This window comes from Andrographis paniculata, unplaced genomic scaffold, assembly GCF_009805555.1.
Source record: "Andrographis paniculata isolate CXL003 unplaced genomic scaffold, ASM980555v1 Contig65END, whole genome shotgun sequence".
Taxonomy (NCBI): Eukaryota; Viridiplantae; Streptophyta; class Magnoliopsida; order Lamiales; family Acanthaceae; genus Andrographis; species Andrographis paniculata.
In genome coordinates this window covers 3,034,528-3,045,093 of record NW_026137601.1, presented here as the reverse complement: position 1 = coordinate 3,045,093, position 10,566 = coordinate 3,034,528, and the positions used below count along the sequence as shown (strand labels likewise).

General features: G+C 39.0%; 2 protein-coding genes across 3 annotated transcripts; one reads left to right on the top strand and one right to left on the bottom strand.

Moving 5' to 3' along the window:
• Positions 1-4,619: 4,619 nt before the first annotated feature.
• LOC127262164 (pentatricopeptide repeat-containing protein At3g62890-like) lies at positions 4,620-8,269 on the top strand. 2 transcript variants are annotated; one of them, XM_051290705.1, is made up of 2 exons: positions 4,620-8,113; positions 8,192-8,269. In XM_051290705.1, the coding sequence occupies exon 1, from the start codon at positions 4,770-4,772 to the stop codon at positions 7,119-7,121; it is 2,352 nt and encodes a 783-aa protein (XP_051146662.1). In that variant the 5' UTR covers positions 4,620-4,769; the 3' UTR covers positions 7,122-8,113; positions 8,192-8,269. The 2 variants fall into 2 exon arrangements, with proteins under 2 accessions (XP_051146662.1, XP_051146663.1); XM_051290706.1 differs by having other exon boundaries at positions 4,626-4,745; positions 4,894-8,269.
• Positions 7,384-10,565, bottom strand: LOC127262166 (alkaline/neutral invertase A, mitochondrial-like). Its single transcript, XM_051290707.1, has 5 exons — positions 9,408-10,565; positions 8,799-8,958; positions 8,449-8,660; positions 7,833-8,326; positions 7,384-7,759 (listed from the first exon to the last, which is right to left on the bottom strand). The coding sequence occupies exons 1-5, from the start codon at positions 10,170-10,172 to the stop codon at positions 7,384-7,386; spliced, it is 2,007 nt and encodes a 668-aa protein (XP_051146664.1). The 5' UTR covers positions 10,173-10,565.
• Position 10,566: the final 1 nt, after the last annotated feature.

Genomic DNA, 10,566 nt, shown 5'->3' with positions numbered 1-10,566 from the left:
CGACTCGGCCAAGCACCACAAAAACCAAAGGCTTTCTAGAGAGAGAAACTAGAGAGAGAAAGTGTGGGGAGAAATGCTTTTGATTGCTAAAGACTTGGATACTTACAAGTGAGGTGCAAGCACCTATTTATACAAGCCAAATGAATAAATGCTATCTTCCTAACTACCGAATTAAATACAATCTACCAACAATCAACCATCAACTCTCAACTACCTCATTAATGCAAAGTTCTACCACCTTCCGGAACCTTCTAGAAGATGCTAGTGAGTTTGAGTGAAATCTTTGGCATAATGAAAAGTGTTAAGTATAGGAAAACCACCGCCGGGTGTCCGCTTGAAAGTCCGACCGTGACACAAGCCTGTGGCACTTGCTTTGTTTTTTAAGACAATACACTTTATCTTCCTTGCCTTTAACCTCGAATTTTGAAGGTTGTTGCACATATATTTCTTTTTCAAGTTCCTCGTTTAAAATTACTAATTTGACATCTAATTGGTAGACTTGAAGTTCAAGTAGAGCAACAAGCACAAAAACAATCTGAATCGTTTCCATTATTACCATTCATGTGAAAGTTTTTGTGAAACCACTCTCAAGTTGCGGGGTAGTCTTCAGTGACAAGTCATCTTTATGGAACTTGGTCTTATAGACTTATTTCAGTCTAGCCCAATTACATCTTTATGCTTCGGACTGTTCGCCAATTGCCATATTTCTTTTTTTTTTTTTATCATATAAATTTTCTATTCAATTATTTTCTTTCCTATGAATACGGTTTGATCTTTGAAGTACCAAATTCAATGCATTTATTTTCATTGAAATTTTGCATAGCATAATCACTTTGCGATTGATGTAGATTTTATTTTATATTTTGGTTTTTTCATTATGGTTGTTTTTATCCAAAAATTTGGCCTTCAAAAGTCGAGTGTAGGTAATAGAATAAATGGGAAGTATATAAAGAAAGGCTTTGTTTGGAGTTCTCATTAAACTGATTTGTTTTTTTTTTTTTTAGTGATTTTTTGTTACGAGGATCTAGTGCATAAATTTGAATATAATTAAAATTAGAATAAGGATTGAATAGCTATCGACAATCGAGCTCTTTTATATCTATACCACAGAGAGAAAATGACTTTTAGGATATATATATATATATTCATGCACTTTGTGTTTCAAATATTGTTATTATGGTAGAAAGTGCAACTATAGACAATATGCTTAAATTCAGCTGCAATTGTTTTCGAACTCGGTTTTTCTTTTTGCCACATTTTATTATGAACTGGAAACAACTACGTCTTCTAATTCCTTATTATTATTATTATTATTATTATTATTATTATTATTATTATTATTATTATTATTATTATTTGTGTTCATTTCTCTACTTGGACGAACTCTTACAATGGAGCATCATCACGACTTCCTGTAAATATGTGAAAATATCTACGTAAATTGAGTGAGAAGTTTCACCTAACTTTAGTTAATACTTATATGTTGTATATATTGTACATAACTAGCTGCACCGACAATGTGTCAGAGACACTGGGACCGAGACCCATGAGGCACTGACGATTAGTGTGCATATTTAACATCCACTTTGAATTTCAAAGAGAATATTCAATTATCATGTAATCGTATAAGTCATTGTTGATGATTAAACTCATTATTATTATTGTTTATTTGTTAATTGTTGTATGATATTCTTAATTACTTCAATAAACAGAATAAGTATTTGTCATTTGTATTTAGGTGATAATCCCGTAATAGTCATGGTATTCGTCACATCTGCTATGGTTCCAGATACTCCTCTAATTCTTTCCACGAATGCTGGTCCATGTACTATTCGCGAGGTAGTCAACATCGAGCCCATTTACTAGATATATAAAGTTGTACGTATTTTGTTCTTTTAATTAATTTTTCCTTGACATTTAATTTAATTAATTGGAAAATGATAAAAAAAAAATTAAATAAATTCACTTTTCATTGTAGCTGATTCACTACCCCTAAGAATATTTGGACTTGGGTCGCTAGCATCGACAGTGCCATTGAATCGCAACTTATTCACTAGGTATGGTTGACGTCTAGTGCTCCAACGACTTACAGTCAGCTAGTGCGCTTGGAAAAACGGTTTGATCGTTTTGATAATTACCCTGATGATCATTGAGTAGGTTGAGAGGGTAAACGTCCGGCCTAACTGCCACGACCGCGATGACAATTTTGGTGTGCCACTTGTTTGTTGATTTTGGTACTAAATATTTGAACTTTAATATTGTACATATTCTACTATTTCAAATGTACGGTTATGTTTACTATTTTTTGTGGTATTCATCGATTACGGAACTATGCTTATAAATATCGATTACTATCTTTTTTGTAGTGTATTTTAACATATTCTCCAGTTGCATCTGCTGCTTACCATATGCTAACACGCGAAATACAACCGTTGCTTTTTTATAAGGCAACAATCGGAACGACAAAGTACATCATATTGTTGTTGAAAATATGAATCATGTTGTTTAATTGCATTAACAATATGAAGAAACAAACTTTGAGACATTCAAAAACGTCTGCGAAAGGTTCGTTCATCCAATACTGGGTTAGGTACAAAATAATCATTAATAAATTACGCTAGCTTCTTCAATATTACGATTAATAACTTTATTATATGACACAGACCCACGGTGAGTTGGTTGTTGTGTATTGAAAAAATGATCGAAACAAATATTGTTTTGCTCGATCACTTAGATGACTACCTTCACACACTCCTAAGTATTTGCCAAGATGTGTTGACCGAATCCATCATCTTCCGAAGAAGATGTTGATGAAGAAAAACTTTTAGCAACTACATTCGAAGGTCCTCCCATATTGAAATTCATTTCTACACTAGATAAATAATTTGATATTTGGTTGAAGTCAGTGGCGGAACCAAGATGTGACGAAAGGGGGGCTGATTTTTAAAATTTTTGAAATAATACAATCTATTTATTATCAGATGATTTTATTGTTCGAGATGTCATGTTTTAAAATTCTTACAAAATAATAAGTTATAACAACATCAACTACATACTACAATTTTCATTTTGGTATTGTTTGAAATCCATAAGTATTTTTTATTAGAAAAATATCATTTAAAAAAAATTATTGAAGATTGTTTTTTTCTCATACGTATTTCGGTAGGATTTCTTTAATATTTTTTTACTTTTACTAAAAATTAATTTTATATTCAAGTATCACGTAACATTTATTTATATCACATAAAAAAATATTCAAATCTAAAAGTTTTTATCATTCAAAACTCAAACAAACACACCCTATATAAAATTTTATTTTATTTTATTTTTTTATACTACATATAAATATTATTATATACTACTATATCTTAAATTTATAAAAATAAAAACAAAAACAAAAGGATAGGGCAACCTCATTTAGCCCCTACATGTATAAGGATAGTGCTAAGTAGATCAAATGGCTCTCACTTGATCCATCTTGTTAGGTGGATTGAACGGCTTTCATTGGATCCATCGTGTTAGGTGGATCCAATGACTATCATTTGATCCACGTGTAAGGTGGATCGAACAACATTCATTTGATCCATCGCATTAGGTGGATTCAATGGCTCTCATTTGATCGATCGTGTTAAGTAGATCGAACGGCTCTCATTTGATCCATCGTGTTAAGTAGATCGAACAACTCTCATTTAATCCATCGTGTTAGATGGGATGTGATAGTTGGCTTGTGGTAGGTGTCATGTGGTAGGTAGATCGTTATTCGCCTATAAATAAAGAGTTTTGTTTCATATCCTATACACCACATTTGTCTAATTTTTTTTTTTTTAAAAAAAATATCTTCTAAACATTCTCCTTATTTTTCCCACATTGAACGTCAGTTGCTTGCAATTACATCCATTGATGAAACATATGTTGTATTTCGAACATGAGTGGCCGATACCTACAATGCAAAGAAGGAAGAAGAGTGATTACACGTAGTTTTCAATCGGTGCAAATTCGAATGGGAAAATTACATAAAGAGGTCAGACAATTTCTTACATGTATAAAGAGTTGAGAATTTGCATCTCAGTGGTTCATCAGAATTGGAGATAGTAAATATCTATTTAATTTTGATTGTTATAAAAATGTTCATAAATTTGTAACACTAACGGGTATTTTCTTTCCGGTAAATATCACAACGAGTGTGTGCCTCCTACAAATATAAAATATTATTGTGCAACAAATACTTACATAAAATACATAAACTTTTAGTCAAAAAATTACTTTGAATTTATTACAAATATTCTAATTATTTACTGTAAAATTTAAATATATTTAAAGCATAATTTAAATTATAATAAATTTAAATCACTATTAAATAATAAAAACTACAAATGTACATAATTAAATATAAAATATTGTAGATTGGCCCTGTATAATTAAATAGGGATCAATATGTAATTTTTAAAAATAAAAGAAATAAAATAATAATAAAAATAGAACAAGCCCATAAAGCACCTTAGCAAACACCATAAATGGTGTCAAGAATATCGATGAATTGAAGGGCCACGGCTCCATTTATACGGCCTTACCGTAAAAAAATGCAGCTGCATTGAAGAGCGTTTTATAAATAAGATTTATTAGATGTGTGTAAATTTAAAAGAATATAATATGGTGGTGTGTGAGTGAATTTACAGGGCTGAGAGCTTGAGTTCAAATTCTTATGCCCCAAAAGTTTTTTGGTTATATTTATCACGTTCTCAAGGGTGAGTGCATTTTCAATTCCATCGATGATTAAATCGTCTCTGAGCAGAATCAGAACGACCATAACCTGCTCCAATATAGACATTTTTTTGTCGCAATGCAAGAATCTGAAGCTCTTCGATCAAGTTTTATCTCTAACGTTCTGCACAGGGCTAATCAGAGACACGTACGCCGCCAGTAGAATCCTCAAGTTCTCGACCGATTCAGCCTTCATTCAAATCGATTATTCGCTAAAGATCTTCACAGGCATCGACGCCAAAAATGGCTTCATCTGGAACACCATGTTCCGAGCCTTACTACACGGCGGCAGACCGCACGAATCGATCCTTCTTTACAGGTCAATGCTCGCAGACGACCTTTTGTCCATCGATCATTACACGCACCCTATCTTGATTCACGGCTGCTCCCTCGGATTGTCCGAGTTTGAGGGGAGACAGGTGCACGATCACGCGTTGAAGATGGGATTCGACGAAGATTTATACGTGGCGAACAATTTGATAAACTTCTACGGCGTTTGCGGGCTTATGTTTGATGCCCGGAAGGTGTTCGACGAAAGTCCTGAACAGGACACTGTTTCTTGGAACTCATTGTTGGCTGGGTATGTTGCAGCAGGAAATGTCGACGACGCGAAGTTAGTCTATTCTCGGATGCCTCAAAAGAATGTCATTGCGTCGAATTCCATGATTGCGTTGTTGGGAAAGAGCCGCCGGATGCGCGAAGCTCGCGAGCTCTTTAATGTAATAGAAGACAAGGATTTGGTGTCATGGACTGCACTGATTTCAGGTTATGAGCAGAATGAGATGTATGAAGAGGCTTTGAAGCTTTTACCGACTATGCAAACGAATGGAATTCGCATCGATGAAGTGGTCGTTGTGTCCGCACTCTCTGCTTGTTCGCATTCGTCGAGTTTCAGGTTGGGGGAATCGCTTCACGGCTTGTCTGTGAAAATTGGTTTCAAATCGTATGTGAATTTATACAACGCGTTGCTTCATGCGTACTCCTTGCGAGGGGATGTGTTCGCCGCGGAGAAATTGTTTGCCGCGGCTTCATTCTTGGACTTAATATCTTGGAATTCGATGATATCTGGATACATGAAATGTGGATCGACTGATAAAGCGAGGGAATTGTTCGACGCCATGCCCGAGAAGGACGTTGTGTCGTGGAGTTCGATGATATCTGGTTACTCGCAATGTGATAAGTTTCCGGAGACTTTAGCATTGTTTCACGATATGCAGCGGGAAGGCGTTAGGCCAGACGAAACGACTTTGGTCAGTGTGATTTCAGCGTGTACTCATCTTGCGGCGCTCGAACAAGGAAAATGGCTAGATGCTTATATTCGGAAGAACGGGATGAAAGTGAACGTAATTCTCGGCACAACTCTTATCGATATGTACATGAAGTGTGGAAGCGTGGAGAGCGCGATGAACGTATTTTATGGGATGGAGGAGACGGGGGTTTCTTCGTGGAACGCTGTAATTCTCGGCTTGGCCATGAACGGGCGAGTAGAACAATCGCTTTTGATGTTTGAAACGATGAAGAAACGTAAAGTAGTTCCGAACGAAGTTACCTTTGTCGCAGTTCTTGGCGCTTGTCGACATATGGGCCTCGTACAAGAAGGGCGACGGTATTTCGACTCGATGTCGAAAGAATACAACATCGAACCGAGTATTAAACACTATGGATGCTTGGTCGACCTTCTCGGTCGAGCAGGGCTGCTGAGGGAAGCCGAAGAACTTATAAACACCATGCCTATGGCGCCAGACGTCGCGACATGGGGAGCCCTCCTCGGAGCATGCAAGAAACACGGCGACAAGGAAATGGGTGAGAAGCTCGGGAGGAAGCTCGTCGAACTCCAACCCGAGCACGACGGTTTCCACGTCTTGCTGTCGAATATATACGCTTCGAAAGGTAACTGGGGTGATGTCCAGGAGATCAGGGGAGTCATGGCACGGCACGGCGTCGTCAAAACTCCAGGCTGCAGTATAATCGAAGCCGATGGCATCGTCCATGAGTTTCTTTCGGGAGACAGGTCGCACCCTCGGATTCTGGAAATCGAGACGATGTTGGAGGAAATGGTCCGAAGATTGAAGAGGCTGGGGTATGCGCCCGGAACAGGCGAGGTTTTACTCGATATAGACGAAGAGGAGAAAGAGACGAACCTTGTTCGACATAGCGAGAAGCTTGCGATTGCTTTCGGGCTGTTGGCGACGCGTTCGCCTGCGCCGATAAGAATCGTTAAGAATTTGAGGATCTGCAGTGACTGTCATGAAGCGGCAAAAATGGCATCGAATGCTTTCGACCGCGAGATCGTGGTAAGGGATCGTCACCGGTTTCACCATTTCCGGCACGGCTCATGTTCTTGTTGGGATTACTGGTAGCGCAGAAACAGCATTCTTACATTCTACTTACTGTGTCAATACTACACAAGCCTGAACTTACATATGAACAGAGAGCCAGCAGCCCGAACTAAAACTCGAGGGCCCCGATAATTGCGAAACATCGTATTTACAGCTACTCCTAAAGAAGAATCCTGACATGCGACTCAGCCGGCGAAAAACAACAGCAGCTAAGAGCGCGAAAGCGACCATATATGTACAATGAAACGAGGTGTTTTTGTTCTGCAGAATCAGCGATCCGGCATCAGACTAGAATCTGAGACTTGGCGAGGCCGCGGGAGCATTTCTTTCGGTTAGAATTGTTCAACGAGCAGACGCAGATTTCCAGGAGTTCATAGTCTTCCTCCCAGAACAGCTTTGCTGCCTTCTCCGGATTCTCCAACAGCATCTTCGATGTCAGGAAACCGGCGATGGACCATGTCTGGAATAGCCGAGCCTGCTTTCCTATGAACTTGCCCTTCTCCGTGTCGTAGTATTCAGGCCAGCCGTCCATAGGAAGCCTCTTCTCGGCAACATCGATCGCCTTCCTGGCCAGATCAGTCCGGCCCATCTTCACACATGCCAACGTGAACTGCCACAAAAGTGTCGGCCAAGATCCACCGTTGTGATACGACCAAGGTCTGCAAAAGTTCATCGGATATCAGTGATTCAAGCAGCAAATTATAGGCGAAAAGGGAAGTTAAGGGCGCTCACGTATTCTTTGGATCGCTTCCAGTGATTATTCGCCAATCCTCAGATTCGACAGCAGGGTAGCATATCTTAAGAGGCATCTGTCCGATGAGATCCTCCCATTTATGATCGATGAGGTTCAGTATAGACTCATTCTGTTTTGGCGTGCCCAGGGAGGATACAATCGACCAGAGGTTACCGAGCATGAAGAATCTGAAATCCATATGGGCCGGCTGCAGGTTGCCGATGAGATATCCGCCATTCTCGGGGATCCAATGAATCAACCAGTGAGGGATTTGTTCAGGGTAGATGTTGAACTTGTTAGTAGCTTCTGTCGAATACTCCTCAGTCTTGTATCGATATATCTCATTGATCTTTTTCAGGTCGACCCAATAGTATTCTCTGATGTGAAACGACAGCGCGCTTAGCCTCGTGTTAATGGCACTTACCAAATTCTTGGATCCTTCATCTTCTACGAGCATTTCACGACCACATCTAAGAGCTGAGTAGAATAGCGACTGCAAACAAGAAAAACATCGATCTTAAACAACCCAAAAAAAGGCTCCTCCTTAATCTCTTCACGTTTTATTTAGATTGTTCTTGATCAAGGATAAAAAAAATAACATGAGCTTGAGCTTACTTGAATCTCCAAAGGATGTCCATGAATACCCATCCGTCGATCAATCATGCACGAGCCATCAGTCACCAGCAAAGACGGGAACATATCGAAGCCATCGGACAAGCAGAGATTCAAGATGAGCTTTATTCCTGTCTGAACATCTACTCTTTCCTGTAATGTTGTGTCGCCGGTAAGCTTACCGTATGCTCTCAATAAGATGATCCACCAAAGCCCTGTGCAAAAGTGAAATCTTTTGAGAGATTGATCAAATTGAAGCCATAAATTTTCGAGAAAACGATCAAGATCATCAAAATTCTCATAACATAGGTAGCCCTTCAGGTTGCATCTGCTGAAAGGAAATACACACATACCAGAATCCACAGGCGCCACTCGCCCGATGGCTGACTCCCCGAAATCGGCATCCAGAGCCTCTTCAACATTTTCACCGTCTGAAGCCACTATTCTGACTTTAAAACTTGCTGGCATCAATCCTTGCCCCGGACTGTAACAGTCCACTGTTTTCTGCCAACTCTGCAGTCGCGTCGCACGGCACAAAAGGATTAGTAACCGGAAATGAATGTAAATTAGTTAACCAGTTCATCAATAACAGCCATCAAGAAGAACAACTTTTGAGATCATAGCAAACAACAACCACAAACAAAAACCAAGAAAGATCCACAGCAAGATCTAATCTATAGTCTATCCCTGTATATTAATCGAACCTTCGCTTTAGATTAATTAACTCTCAAATCTGTCCTTTAATCAAATCAGGAATGATGAGGTAAACGAACACAAAAAGTTATAGCCGTATAAAAAGGCAAGCTATAATTTCTATTCACGTCGTAGTTTTCTTCGCACGCTAAAATCTGAAGCACCGAGACTTAAAATCCATATAAAGCAACAGAACTGTACACAAATGAAGCACATGACACATACACAACACGAAGAATCGTTATAATCAAGATTGAAAATCAAAGTACCTGAAGCTGCAGGTTATGAAGCAAGAAATTCTTCACTATTTCCCCCTCACCCTTGAGCAAAAATGCAAGGGCTGAAGAGATGAAGTCTCTTATAAACACCTGATCGTAATTGAGTGGCATACTGTCATTGGGATCGTTTGCCGCCACAGTACCAACAGGACTCCCACAATATGTCACCACTGCATTCCTGAGCAGCTTCCAAGCCTCCTTTTCGGCCTCAGTCTCTTTTTTCTCGACATCCTTTACATTCTCAGCCTGGTTCAAACTCTCAGTTTCTGCCTTGTTGCCAGAATCTTTAACCACTTGGTTATTATTTTCTTCCCTGGCTACATTCTCTACCTCTTCCTCTTTCTTTTCCCTCTCATTCAAATCAATTTTCTCGACCTCAAGTGGATTAGAATTAGAGCAATCTCGAACATATACTTTCTTTGCATTCTCATCATTTTCGTTTCCTCCATTAGATGTTGACAAGTTCTTGATGTAAGATGGAACACAAGCAACCAAACAATTGGTTCTTTCAGCCAAATTACGACTCGAGAAAAGCCTCGATTGTCCTGACTTCAAACCCAGGGAAGAATTCAACTTCCTGGATAGGCTAAAAATGCTTCTGATCCCCGAAACTTGAGGAGAAACATTCTTTTGAGCACCTAATGGGAAACTCGACACACACTTTGGGCTGGACAAAATGTGCGGAGATTCTGCAAATGACGATCCTAGAAAATGCATGTTCTTGCACGGTACGAAAATTTTACAGCAGTGTTTCATGTTCGTTAATTTCCCCAAATTGCTTCAACTCATTACACAAACATCAAATCTCAAACGGTATCAACAAACAAACAGGTTACGGAATCGATAAACAATCGTAGATTGGGAGAACAACGAGATTCACAGCACATTCATCGTTTGGCGCATATATATTTCTACGAATGTAACAAACGGAGCGAGAGCAGGATTTTGTGGAATAGATCAGATAACATTATTGAGAAGCCAATATTATTGGAAAACTGGAAAAACGTACCGAGTAGTTTACCTTAATTAGCGTCGTATCGCAAAATCGATGGACGCCGTTTCCCTCTGGAAATCCATCCATCGCGGGATCCTATGAATCGATTCCGCCATCGCAGGAGCTTCGAAATCTCTGGTAGTTATGTTTGGCGGG

What these genes read in the sequence shown, in the direction of transcription:
- LOC127262164 (XM_051290705.1), top strand. Translation starts at nt 4,770, where the DNA reads ATGATTAAATCGTCTCTGAGCAGAATCAGAACGACCATAACCTGCTCC.
- LOC127262166 (XM_051290707.1), bottom strand. Translation starts at nt 10,172, where the DNA reads ATGAAACACTGCTGTAAAATTTTCGTACCGTGCAAGAACATGCATTTT. An exon ending in TTCATAACCTGCAGCTTCAG is followed by an intron (nt 8,959 to 9,407) that starts GTACTTTGATTT and finishes ACGCGACTGCAG; the next exon opens with AGTTGGCAGAAAACAGTGGA. An exon ending in AGTGGCGCCTGTGGATTCTG is followed by an intron (nt 8,661 to 8,798) that starts GTATGTGTGTAT and finishes ACTTTTGCACAG; the next exon opens with GGCTTTGGTGGATCATCTTA.